Raw genomic sequence first — 15,010 nt, forward strand, 5'->3', positions numbered from 1 at the left:
TATGAGTTGGACACGTCACAAGAACATTGAATGTGTATGATCTGTCAGGAAAGTAAATGTACACCTATTTTTCGAGTCTGGCATTCCTGCGCTCCATCCGTGGAGAGTATGAGAATTAAATCAATCAAATGTTTACTGAGGGGCAAAAAGAAAAGCTTAATCTGAATAAGACATTGCAGAGGGGCACAAGCTGTGAATACGAATAGTGCATTGTGTAAATAAAGGACGACACCGAAAGAGTAAGCCAGAAACAGCTGTTAAACTTACAAAAAAAGAGTAAACATTGTCGAAGTGGGAACATAAAACACAAATACAACAAATACGCCGACAACTAAACGATCACCATGCCATGATCTTGGTGTAGTGGTTAAGGTGCTGGGTTACAAATGCAAAGGACGCAAGTTCGAATCTTATGCGAGGACATTTAAAAATTTTTGTTAATAATACATACAACTCATGAGAGATGGTAAAAGAGGTCGTATTTAGCCTTTCGTAGCAATTATTATTGGTAATGTTTAGTACTGTTAATACTTTTTGTCTTTGCGTATTGCTTTTATTCTTTTCTTCATTTCGAAAGAGAAGAATATCCGAACAAATGCCACCAAAATTCCTCATATTTTGAATGTAAACGCCATTTGCAATTAGTGAAGAATAAAAATTGAACGTTCCGATGTAGCTGCAAAAAGTAAAAAGAAAAACATGGAAGTGGACCATACTCATGGTTATTAAAAATACAATTTCTACATGCCTTACACCTCCCGACCACGTTTCTACGTTAGCAAGTAAGAGGTTTGTGTTTAGGTTAGGTTGGTCAATACGTTTTGCAAAGGGGCCCGGTTTAGCTCTGACGCACCACAGGTGCGAGAAGGGAGAAAAACACTTTTTCTCTCTCCCTCTGTGTGTCTACTTATCTATCTATTTGTATATATATATAACGCTTTTTGTGAATGCCATAACCACCCTAATTTTCAGCGGATTGAGACGAAACTTGGCACAAACATTAATTGTTGAAATATCTTGATGAGTTTGTTAACCAGAATAATCAGATGAAAATGTTCAAAATGGTGGCCCTTCAAACTCTTAAAAAGTTCCAAGAGAACCAAATTTCGCCCATAAATAGGTATTCAGAAAGTTTGAATAAATTTTCCTCTTTTACTGAAATATTTGTGTGCAGAAACTTATTGAAATATTGGACCCGATTAATCGCCTAAAGAAGGTTCACGCCCTTTCACTACGGTCAGTTTTTTTTTTTTTTTTTTTTTTTTGCAGGAGGGGGTTATTTTCCTATCGGAACAAGATGATTGTTAGTGATGATATGAAATTACACATTGAAAGTGAAGTAACTTGTGTAACGTGTTATTTGAAAGAATAATATAATAAATGTGCATTCCTCTAACACAGAGAACTCATGTATTTCGAGTTCGGGAGCCTGAATGGCGAGGAGTGTTATTTGATTTGCTTTTTAGTAACACATTGCATTGCAAATAAAGGTAGGCAACATTAGTGGTAAGTAAAACAATAATAATAATAATAATAATAATAATAATAATAGGTGTTGTTTGTGGCAAGGCAATATCTTCCTCAGTTCTTCTTCAAACGTAATGATTGTAACGCCATATCTCCCTTACAAACAAAATATTAGCAATTTATATCGAGAGAACGAGAAACTGTAGAGCGATGGGACCAACGTTGGACAGTATGCACTCATAGTACTCAGAAAAGTAAGCGATTTCAATGCAAAAGGAACGAAGAGTCATTGTCATGGGTAGTCATGGGGCCACGGCAGAGCCCTCTTTAGGCAAAGTGTCAATAACTTATATCGAGAGGTGATACTGGGATGGAACATGTTTGGAACGAACCAATAATCTTATTGCAATGATATTTCCACCAAAGTGCATGCCGTAGTTAATTTATTCGTTGATCTGGAGAATATTTAGTGCCCATTAATAAACTAAATAACATACAATGGAGTAAAATTACAGAAATGATATCGTATTATACAGTAATTTCGCCGTGCAAGTTCAATAGTATAATACTACTACTACTACTACTACTACTACTACTACTACTAATAATAATAATAATAATAATAATAATAATAATAATAATAATAATAATAATAATAAAACATTTTCATCGGTCGTGCGCGGAAAGTGAGAATTAAATCAATCACATGTGAAGTCAATGTAAGAAGAAAAGCCTAAACTGAATAAGACATTGAAGCGGGTCACAAGCTGGGAATAAGAATAGTGCACGGTGTAAATAAAGGACGACACCGAAAGAGAAATCCAGAAACAGCAGGTAAAAGGAGAAAAAAGAGTAGACATTGTTGAAGTGGAAACATAAAATACAAACACGAATAGGGATGAGCACAAGTCGAGCCAAAATTCAATTCAACTCGAGTACAATTTGAGTCGAGTCAAAGGTAATTTTCTTGAATTGAGTTCCGAGCCAAGTCGCTGTTTTCGAGGTCTAGTTTCGAGTTGAGTTGAGTTTGATAATGGCTCTCTCGCTCGTTCAGCTCGTTTTAACTCGTTTTGAAATATTGGCCTGATCAGACTGGAAAGCAAAAGCCATGAGAAATGTAAGCAATAATGTGGAATACTTTTAGTGTTGCTCACGACAGAGGTGCGTCTCATCTCGTAATTTTAGTGCATCTCGTGGGGCAATTTTAGTGTATCTCGTCTCGTCTAGATAACGAGAAGACAAGAGTTTATTATTATTATTATTATTATTATTATTACGAGACAGCCTCAAATGTCGTAATCACCAATATAAGTATATACTGTAGTTCTTAAAATCAAGGCTGAGATCTGCACGATCGAATTCTTGAGCCCAAGCAGAAGACCAACTCGGGTAGCGATATCAACCGGCTCGGCTCGTATCAACTGAGCGAACAGCTCGAGTCGGCTCGGTTGGGATGAGCCGATGACCCGAGCCGGCTTAGTTGGAACAAGCCATCGACTCAGCTCAATTGAGCCGATGGCTCGAGCTTTCTCGGTTGGGATGGGTCACCTACTCGGCTCATGTGAACCGGTTTGAGCCAGCTAAGTTGAAACTAGTTCATCAGCACGTTTCGACTCAGCTCAACTAAGCCGATGGCTCAAATCGGCTCGGTGTGGTGAGCTGTTGGCTCGGCTCACTTCTCGATTCGGTTCGATATTGAATGAGCTGTAAGCCGAGCCGCTCGAGCCGTTGAGAAGCCCAAACCCGGTCCCAGCTGTTTTGAATATGTTTGGATGAAGCCTATAACTTTTAACAATTTTTTGCTCGAGCCCGAATACTTGCCCCTTCGGAACTCAAACCCAGAACGTGACCGATGTCCTTGCCTCCTGAAGACTTCCAGACGACCGAGATCGACAGTCAATTAGCTTTTACTATTCAGATACAAACCGTATATCTTTTAAAGATTATACATGGAGTTGATATAATAATAATAATAATAATAATAATAATAATAATAATAATAATAATAATAGTTTTAAACTTGCCCTCAAATTTGGCAAAACTTACTTAAAAGTAGAGATTTCGGGGAAAGGGTTCCGTACCTTCAAGACTCACCTCTGCAACTACCAACATTTTAAACTAGAACCTTTTATTGAAGTTTCATGTAGAAAGTATGTTTTGAGGAAAATAACTGTAATAAATATAACTGAATATCACGCGACAGTAAGGCATATAATAAACTAATTTTTAGAATATTCAGAGGTAAATATAAAAGCTTTGCTACAAAAATACCTACACAGAGCATAATTCAATGAGCTCTGAAATACAATGTAACGAAATAGCCTATGAGATTCAGTCTACAGAGCAATTGTTACTTAAAGAATGGACATACACTATTTCGAGAATCGAGACAAGACGGGAAATGTTTACGATACTTTTCGTCTCGTCTCGATTCTCATCTCCAAAGAGAGACGAAAATTTTGATTTAGCCCTGACCCGTCTCGAATGTAAAATGTTAATTCTCATGTTATTTTATTTGTTTTAGAAACGAGATGAGAAATACCTCCTCTCGTGAGCAACATTAAACCAAACCGAAATATTCTTTCCAAATGTCACGTTTCTCCTTGTAATGGTATGACCTAAGCAATAATTTAGCTTCTAGCTTTTAATCTTCTACGAGATAATAATAATTATTATTATTACTATTATTATTCCTGAAGGTTTGATAGTTCAAGTATTGAAACATCCGAGTATTCAAATATCTGAATATAATAAAACGTATGTTGTCGCTGATCAATCGCCATCAAAAATTCTAAAGTAAGAAAAAAAATTGCAACGTGCATTCGCAGAAGCACCTTGACCACTGAACCGCGATCACTACGCGGTAAACGACCCGTCTTTAGTCTGGTTACGTTAGGTTTCTTTGTCTCCGCTTGCAAACTTGTATGTTATATTTTTCGATTCAAAATGTCTTTCGTATTTCTTTTATGAAGTCGGCAAAGTTTATATTAATAACTTGAGTTTTTCTTAAACCACTGGTTCACAAGTTCGTTTTTTCTCCACACGAAACTACAAATATGACAGATTGAATTCTCATACTCCCCATTTCTTTCAAAGCAGTCGCCATTACCTGGTCAAAGACTTATTTCCGCCACGATTCATATTAACCAAAATAAATTCATTTTTCGGAAGCGGAACTTTCACTTTCCGGATTTCGCAAAATTATGGAATTCAGTTATACTCCGGAATTCAGAAGAATTTCGAAACTCGGAAAGAATCCGGAATTTAGAAAATTCCGGAATTGAGAAAAACTCCGACTTTCGAAAAAATCCGGATTTTCCGAATTCCGGAATGTTAACGAAATCAGAAATTTCTAAATTCCGGATTTTTCCGAATTCCGAAATTATTACAAAATTGGAATTTTCCGAATTCCGGAATTTGTCCGGCTTTACTTTCGCGAGTCCGAAAACTAATAATTCCGGAACGGGCTATCCCTAGTTTATACACAACCTTTCAGAACACTAAGCTAGTAGCTGTCTACAAACAAACAAGTAATGCAAAGCATGTTGTATACTGCAATACGTCATGTATTAAAATCCGACACCATGACCCTTTTATTACATTATATGAAGAGCATGTAGGTCTAAATACCTCATGTAGGTTTTACTCTTCCAGCAAAGAAGAAACATGTGATCATAGTATACAACCCACAGAAGTGATAGCTGGCAATACAGTGGTCATAATTCCTAACGACACAGGAAGTGAGCGTTGCCATCGCCGCTGGTCTAGAGGCTAGCACGTGAGCCTTGGGGGGATGGAGTCTCGGGTTCGATTCTCGGCGGGAGAGCATCTATCATTTTTAACTGTTCTCGATGTTTCTGTGTTCGTGTCCCTGTCGTTATAAGTTATTAGAAAAAGCAAGTTAAACGAGTGCAGCAAGTAAAATTAGCAATAAGTAAGTTACTGAAACGCGTTCGGTGAGTCAGTTAAAAAAATAGTGGACAAAGCACTGACTTTTCGCGCCGTCCATGCAAGTTCGAATCAATCTCGGCTTGATATTTTATCCATTTGAGAGAAAGTATTGTTTCTTTTCGCTACAGGATGAATTTTCTCTTTGGTTTCATGTCAAACATGCTCACGTAATGAAAAGACGCTGTAGATAATAATAATAATAATAATAATAATAATAATAATAATAATAATAATAATAATAATAATAATAATAATAATAATAATAATAATAATATGAAATATTAGTAGCTAACTCGTGTGTGTATTTCGACAATATAATTTTATATTATTATGTGGAAATAAGTAAGGCTGGCTGGCGCCCGCCTCCCTAATTTTTTCGATGCGCCTTATGGGTCCACGGTGTCCAACGTTGATCCCATCCCAGTATCACCTCCTGTTTTCTCGATATAAGCTATCGACATTTTGCCTAAAGAGGGCTCTGCCGTGGCCCCATGAGTACCCATGACAATGACTCTTCGTTCATTTTGCATTGAAATCGCTTACTTTTCTGAGTACTATGAGTGCATACTGTCCAACGTTGGTCCCATCGCTCTACAGTTTCTCGTTCTCTCGATGTAAATTGCTAATATTTTGTTTGTAAGGGAGATATGGCGTTACAATCATTACGTTTGAAGAAGAACTGAGGAAGATATTGCCTTGCCACAAACAACACCTATTATTATTATTATTATTATTATTATTATTATTATTATTATTATTATTATTATTATTATTATTATTATTATTATTATTATTATTATTATTGTTGTTTTACTTACCACTAATGTTGCCTACCTTTATTTGCAATGCAATGTGTTACTAAAAAGCAAATCAAATAACACTCCTCGCCATTCAGGCTCCCGAACTCGAAATACATGAGTTCTCTGTGTTAGAGCAATGCACATTTATTATATTATTCTTTCAAATAACACGTTACACAAGTTACTTCACTTTCAATGTGTAATTTCATATCATCAGTAACAATCATCTTGTTCCAATAGGAAGATAACCCCCTCCTGCAAAAAAAAAAAAAAAAAAAACTGACCGTAGTGAAAGGGCGTGAACCTTCTTTAGGCGATTAATCGGGTCCAATATTTCAATAAGTTTCTGCACACAAATATTTCAGTAAAAGAGGAAAATTTATTCAAACTTTCTGAATACCTATTTATGGGCGAAATTTGGTTCCCTTGGAACTTTTTAAGAGTTTGAAGGGCCACCATTTTGAACATTTTCATCTGATTATTCTGGTTAACAAACTCATCAAGATATTTCAACAATTAATGTTTGTGCCAAGTTTCGTCTCAATCCGCTGAAAATTAGGGTGGTTATGGCATTCACAAATAGCGTTATATATATACAAATATATAGATAAATAGACACACAGAGGGAGAGAGAAAAAGTTATTTTCTCTTTTCTCGCACCTGTGGTGTGTCAGAGCTAAACCGGGCCCCTTTGCAAAACGTATTGACGAGCCTAACCTAAACACAAGCCTCTTACTTGCTAACGTAGAAACGTGGTCGGGAGGTGTAAGGCATGTAGAAATTGTATTTTTAATAACCATGAGTATGGTCCACTTCCATGTTTTTCCTTTTACTTTTTGCAGCTACTTCGGAACGTTCAATTTTTATTCTTTACTAATTGCAAATGGCGTTTACATTCAAAATATGAGGAATTTTGGTGGCATTTGTTCGGATATTCTTCTCTTTCGAAATGAAGACAAGAACAAAAGCAATACGCAAAGACAAAAAGTATTATCAGTACTAAACATTACCAATAATAATTGCTACGAAAAACTAAATACGACCTCTTTTACCATCTCTCATGAGTTGTATGTATTATTAACAAAAGTTTTTAAAAATGTCCTTGCCAAGGATTCGAACTTGCGTCCTTTGCATTAGTAAGCCAGCACCTTAACCACTACACCAAGATCACGGCCTGGTGACCGTTTAGTTGTCGGCGTATTTGTTGTATATGTGTTTTATGTTCCCACTTCGACAATGTTTACTCTTTTTTTGTAAGTTTAACAGCTGTTTCTGGCTTACTCTTTCGGTGTCGTCCTTTATTTACACAATGCACTATTCGTGTTCACAGCTTGTGCCCCTCTGCAATGTCTTATTCAGATTAAGCTTTTCTTTTTGCCCCTCAGTAAACATTTGATTGATTTAATTCTCATACTCTCCACGGATGGAGCGCAGGAATGCCAGACTCGAAAAATAGGTGTACATTTACTTTCCTGACAGATCATACATATTTATACATTTAAATCTACATCCGATAGTAAAATAGCGTCAATTTAAGTAAGAGAGGTACAATTTTTCATTATTCTAATTTGCATACAACGATATGAAACAATATAACAGTTAATAAAGCATTATATTATACATATGCAAAAATATACACTTTAAACCGTATCGGACCGGAGTTTTTGAAAATTCCGTATATTAGAGTGAAAGAGGCTCAATTGTTGGTCTGACAGTGAAGCGAGTACGTTTAGAACTAGTTGAAACGTTTAGAAAGTACGTAGTTCATCTCTGCTGCATGGGGTCCTTGGTTCGATCCCAGCTAGCGCCAAGCGGTCTTTGTGGTAGACAAACCGTGTGCGTGTGTTTTCTCGGGGCTGTCCCGTTTCCTCCCACTTACTTTATTCCACTATTTCATTCATTTCTCATCATCAGCGTCTCACCCTGGATGCATAAACGTGGGACGTTAAACTAAATGTTTCATTTCATCTTAATTTCCATGTACAATACCTGCTTCTTGAGTTATACATAATATTTTCAATCTGTGCTAAACTAGTGTATTAATATAGGTTGCTGACGTTATAGTACCTACAATTCTCCGCAGAATTTGATATTTATGAATTATGATAGAACAACTTCGTGTAGGCTTTGCTTTGGAAGTAGTTTGGAAATACGTGACTTGTTAAACAATGCATGCTAGAAAGTATCTCTCATCCATGTTTGTTTTCTGCATTACTACTCCCTGAATACAGCGTGGGTGTAAAGTCAGTTCTTATTTGTAACAATGAATATTTCTAAAACTAAACAACTTATCACAGTTTTATTTTCATCGAATACATTATTAGAGTGCACCATTTGGTTATTAAGTTACATTGCAACGTATGCACCCGCATTTTCCACAGCTTCTAAAATGTTAACTGGCCAGCTAAGCTAATGCCAGTTTCTAGGATAATCTCGATTAAAAATGGGTATTGACTTTACAACCACCGTGTATATTCTAAAACTGTTAAATTATTCCTCGTCTTCCTGTAGATTTCGTAATATTTTTTATAGAAACGTTGCTTTCATCAATTTCTAATTTACAACGGCAGGGTTGGCTGGTTTAAACAGCTGTTTTTTTTTTTTCTTCAAAAAACCCAACAGGTTTAAACCAAAAAAAGAAAAAAAGAACGAAAAATGCTTTAAATCGTGTGAACTTCATGGTGACGTTTCCACATATCACAACATCTGCATTATGTTTATCTACTTTTCATCTTTTAATCAAGGGGTCCCGTGTTCAATTCTCGGTCGAACCACAACCCATCTTTCAAGTGTAAACCAAGTAGCGATTAGGTGTCCCTTTAAGCGAGTCTTCTTCGTGATAACTTTTGTATTTCATAAGGATGTTAAGGCTAAACATACGAAACGAAACCAAATTGTATATTTCTACTTGCCTGAATGCCTGTTGTTTTATAAAGAAGCCAAGGTTGCTTAAATATATTGATAGAAATTGGCAAAATGTATCAACTGCCTACGTAGCTTCCAACATCAGCTTGGATTCGACTTTGTTTTAATTTTGTTGAATGTTATCTACATAATAAATTTGTCATTTAATATGATACGTTGAACTTAAAATTTTACATACAAATACATTTAAACTAATAATAGGATTTTCCCAATGGCTAAGGCGGGAGTTTCTTGATTTATATGTAATTCTGTATAATGTTTTTACTTCTGTAACTACTTATCTTTTTGTCCTTCCGAAATGACTCTTGACAATTATATTAACAACTAGGCCTATGTAAAGATCAGTTAACGTATTTTTATCAGGAGTCCTTCGTGAGTGAGTCGACAATCTCACTTATGACCAATTAGTCCCGGTTTCGTGTCGAAATGGACAATTTCTCTTGGATGTAAGCCGAGAAGCGGTTTGGATTCCCTTTCAGCATAACCTTGTTGTTGCATAATAACACCAAGACGAAACAAATTAATTTCTGTCCATACCTAATATAAATACATAGAGTAAATTATTTAAACAAAAAAACTTTTTTTCAATAAAAACCATGGTTTTTGCCAAACCTGTACAACTGCTTGAAAATTAGTATGTAATTTTTCTTTTATTGGAAAAATAAAACGTCAGTGCAAATATTAATTTTTGGGGATGCGCCAATTGCAACTAACTCGGTGAGACTGTCGTCTAAAATCAATGTAATTTGTTTAAGGGCATCAGTTGTATGCTTTAAATTTCCATTACTATTACTTGAGTGCTTAATGTGTATTTCATTACAGGTCTAAGAAATGAAAAACTGGGGGGCCACAGCTTAGAAGCCATCACAAGAAACATCATGAAAAAGACAAGTGCAATAGCTGAGCAATTTAGTTGGCACGTTGCAAAAGGAAAGAGCTTTCCTCGTTAACCACTAACACAATAATAGGTAAGAAACTCTCCCTACTGTTCTTTAATCTCATTTTCAGAGTGGAAAACAAAATATAGAAGTTGTCATTTGAAGAGGGATACACTATGTTTAAAATATTGTATATAAAAAAAATTCTGGTGCCCTTTTTATTTTCTTCGCTTTAAATACTTACTATTGTGCCATGAATACTTCTCAGAACCATCTTCCTGTGAACTTTATTTCCCAAAAGCATATACTGCAACCGCTGTTATAACATTTAAAAGGCTTTGGAAATCCTTATTTTAGCAAAATGTGCAATTTTCCTGTCCTCAAGTGACACGTTACATTTAAGTGTCCGTGGAAGAGAGAGCTGAATATGTATAAAATATATTTCATCTTTTTACTGAATTGTTCTGTCATGTTGGTAGTTTTCTTGAGCATTTCATGATTAATTCCTACATTATCAAAATTATTCATTTGTATAAGGCAAAGTAATATGTATGGCCTGCTCCGTGGCAAAGAAATCGAGCAAGGTAGCGGTCATCAAAGCCTTAGTAACCATCTCGGCATTCATCTTGTGCGACTGAGGGAAAAAGAATGATCGGGCCCAGATTTGAGATCGGAGCCTTCGGAATGAGACGCTAGTTCTTCATCAACTCAAATGCTGCCACATGTTTTCAAATTATTATTATTATTAATATTAGGTTTAATATTTATAAAATGCTATACTTTTTAAAAATAAAAGTGCGACAACTTCAACATGTTAAAACGTCCGTAATTAAGCTACAGTCTGAGGTATGTCACCTTCAGCTTTAGCTGTTGTCTTCCTTGCCCTTTACACTTTCTTCAGGATGTTACTTTTGTAACACATTATTGTCTTCACAACCTGCTGTAGGTCCTACACAAACATTTTAAATATTTTTGTAAGTTTAAGATGTAATAATTGATCTCTAATCATTCCCTGCTGTTATTATGTTATTAAACACTGCCTATTATTTTTATTTTCAGAAACTGCAACACGAGAGAAACGTAACTGACGATGAGATCGCGTAGATTATTGGGATTTGGCTTCAACATGCCATACAGAGACGAACAAGAAAATCAGTTAAGAATTCAGCTGCACTTCCACAGAACTTGGAGTGACAATTCCCAGCGTCGAAATTAGAGTTAGTTGTGGTAATCAAAAGTGAGATTATACAGAAGCAAATGAGTATTTCTTGTTATTCAGCAATGTGATATTTCTTGAAAGTAGCAAAAAGGTGACATTTCGTCTAAAGATCTATTCCCCATGCGCCGTAGATTTGTGGAACATATTTTTTGCAACATCCATAAATATTGTTGTTGTTGATTTTTATTGAATTAGCGTGTCAGTGACATAATTTCCTGGAACAAGTTTTTACAAGTTAAAATGTGAATTTCTGATATTTGAGAAGATTGTTCTTAATGTATAGAAACAAATAATACAAGCAGCATGAAGATTCTGCTGAAGAGAATTTAAATAAATAAAACCAGATTAGTGTACATTTATATTTTTATTTAACTACTAACCGATATAAACTGATATATATGCATATTTATTATAGTGGACAGTGCAAATTATAACTACATAATATTAGCTTGCTCTCATATTTTTTTTCTCCTCAAAATCTTATTTATGCACAGAATGTTTCTGGGTGTTCCACTGCTACTACTGGTATGTGGCCACGCCGTGTATGTATGTTGGGGTGTCTTATGTCATATTGCGAGGTTCAGACTGCAAATTAGTCTTCACAATCATCGCGTGCCAGTTTTCAAAGCGGCTATATTGAATTTATTATTTTTAAGATAGGAAAAGGTTTGCCAACAATTGTTTCTTGAATTGGATGTCTAAACTTCAATCTTTTTTTTTTTTAAAGGATCCAATACAGCCGCTTTTAAAACTGGCAGGCGACGATTATGAACACACTGATATCCAGTTTGAATCTCGTAAGTCACATAAGACACCCCAACATATATGCACGACGTGGCCACATACCAGTAGCACCAGTGGAACACCCAGAAACCATTTGTATAAATAAGATTCTGGGTAAAAAATAATGCTTAAAATTATCAGAACAAGCTAACATTATTGTAGTTACAATTTACACTCTTTATTATTATTATTATTATTATTATTAATATTTTTTTATTTTATTTTTATTTATTAATTTATTTATTTATTTTGTCTGAGTCTGTGGGCCGCAATGGTTTTTCGTCATGAAGACAGAGTGAGGCAAAGGCGTCCAAGCAGGTAAAATTGGACAGAAGAATATTATGTTTTCTTCCAGCTGCTATGTCACAGTATGGCCGCCTTGTTTTCGACCCACTATTTGTTCCCAGCAAGAAGCCATTATATATACACAATGACGCAAAAGGCTGGAGCCCATAGGCCAACTCGGTTACTATTGCAGATATGAAAACAAGGTTAGATATGTAAGGACACTTTTAAATTCCAGCAACACTTTTGTTTTTGTACTAGTGTACCGCTCAATAAAGAAAATGCGTTACCATACATCATGTTGGGCTACACGAATGAAATAATGTGTGGTTTAAAATTAGCTACACCGAGAAGAATTGAAAGGAGACACAGTGAAGAATAAACATGCAAATGCAATATCTACGCCAGTGGCGTAGCAACCACGGTGTTGGGGGGTAGGGGAGGAAGAGCAGATACGAAGGACGCGAAATTGGGTCTTGCACTATATTTTTCATTGTGTCTTTCCGTTCCCTTTGGTCCAAATAATTTCAAACCACACTTTCTTTCATTCAGTGTTATCCAACAGTGGCAGCTTTGTACTTCTCGTTACTATTGGGCGGTATACTAATATAAATACAAAACTTGCTGCATTTTAAAAATTTCCTTCTATATCTTACCTTGTTTCCGTATCTGCAATGGTAACCGGGTTGGCCTATGGGCTTCGCATTCTATCATGTACAGAAAATATTCTGTAAATATTTTGTCATGCACAGAAACTATTCTCTAAATATTTTCTAAGATGTACAAAAAATATTCACTAAATATATTTTGGCATATGTAGGAAAATATTGTCTGTGTTACTGGTAAATAATTTTAAAATATTCCATGAGAAACATTTTAAAAACCATTCCGTTAACATTGTATAAAACGTTTCAAATACATTTTCAGTAATGTTTGGAAATCGTACAGGAAACATTTTTTGGAAATCTTCTCTAACGGCGTATAAAATATTTCTACAACGTTTTTGAGTATATTCAGAGAATGTTTTCAGTATTATGTGGAAAATGTTTTCAAAAACATATGGAATATATTTCCTTAAGGGAAGTAGGATACATTTTCTGAAGGAAAATGATGGCACGTTTTAGAAACGTTTTGAAAATATTTCATTGCTGTGTGGGATGTTTGACGCTTTGTCGATTCGCAACATAAAAATCAGTAAGAAAATGTACAATTTTTCAAATTAAAAACATTAAAACTTGCGAGTCTTACCTTAAAAAGCAGTTTCCTCGGAATTAATATACAAGCCTGAAAAATGCCAAAAATCCGATCGGTGACGCGTTTGTTTCCTACCTTCACTTACTCAAAACTTTGGCCTCATTGAGGCAGAGAAAAAAATTAACCAAAAATTCTGCAATATTGTACGCAAATTATTCTAACCCAATGACTTTTCCGCAACTTGCTCAAACGAAATTTGAAAGAAAAATGAATCACCTTAATGAATAGTAATAAAAGTTTGTAACAAGAACGAATCAGTCATAAATTACTTGCACTGAATACGGTGTTAACAATGGAAAGGACCAAATAATGAATACTAATTCATAACAAAACTGTTAAATACTTCTAGTCAAACGGCTTATGTTACTTGGATATTTAGAAATGTTACAATCCTGTATCATATATGCACATGCTAAATTTCTGAAATTTCCTGAACAAGGGTATGAAAAAAAATGATCCCAGAAAATGTGCCGCCCCAGGATATGGCCCATGTTGACTCATGAGAAAACGGCTCTGTATATCTATATTTCTCCCCCCTACTCTCTCTCTCTCTCTCTCTCTCTCTATATATATATATATATATATATATATATATATATATATATATAGAGAGAGAGAGAGAGAGAGAGAGAGAGAGAGAGAGAGAGAGAAACTTCCGTCATAGAAACAGATGGAAACTTTCCGTACTCCATTAACCTAGCCAAGGTAATACAAATATCTTCATTCGCAAAACTAGATATAAACTTACGGATGTTCCAACTCGAGGAAATGTTCATATGGATTTGTAATTCTATCCTTTACTTGTTGAATCCATACAAGAGCACCAGCAACTGGAGGCATATTTTTATCAAGCTGAAATTTCTTTAGTCTATAGTTTTCCATTTGTTCATCATAGATTTCCTATATAAAAAAATAAAATTCAAATAATTTAAAAACTATAAAAACAATCAATCTTTCATTTGTTTATCTCTATACATGAGCCAGCAAGTGAAAGTCTCTGACATCTCGCAGTGGCGTTGCCACTACTCACATATCAACACATAGGGACCATGGGAGAAACATGTCAAGAATAAACACACTTGGCTACCTACCAAATAGGCGATTCACATTACCTAGACCAGCCGTGTGCAACAGCCGGCTCGCGTGCCGTATACCGCCCGCTGGTCAGTTATTGAAAACAATAATTCTTATATTTTTTTTCTTTTTTTACAAAACCTGTTAAGAGTGAACTGGAAATTTTCCATCAATCACACAGTGCGAAACGTGGTAACGCCCTGAAGACAAGCACTTGGCAAGCGCAGGTCCTTGGGGGAAATTTCTCTCGATATAAGGATTGCTAGATGCACCGACAAAGTTCTAAATACATTATTCTGCTCCTCTTTAGTGAGTAAATACAGTATTTTCGTTACCAGTATAACAGTTGTTTTGTGTTATTGTGATGTAAATTA

At 35.3% G+C, this 15,010-nt stretch overlaps 1 protein-coding gene across 1 annotated transcript in view; it reads right to left on the reverse strand.

Moving 5' to 3' along the window:
• LOC145694826 (dynein beta chain, ciliary-like) overlaps positions 1-15,010 on the reverse strand; it is a 614,922-nt gene that overhangs the window by 455,793 nt on the left and 144,119 nt on the right. The window contains exon 11 of the mRNA XM_081771484.1: positions 14,311-14,462. Within this exon, the coding sequence (XP_081627610.1) occupies positions 14,311-14,462 (152 nt within the window). The remainder of the gene's footprint in view (positions 1-14,310; positions 14,463-15,010) is intronic.

This window comes from Thermobia domestica, chromosome 9 (assembly GCF_964235325.1).
Source record: "Thermobia domestica chromosome 9, izTheDome1.hap1.1, whole genome shotgun sequence".
Classification (NCBI taxonomy): domain Eukaryota; kingdom Metazoa; phylum Arthropoda; class Insecta; order Zygentoma; family Lepismatidae; genus Thermobia; species Thermobia domestica.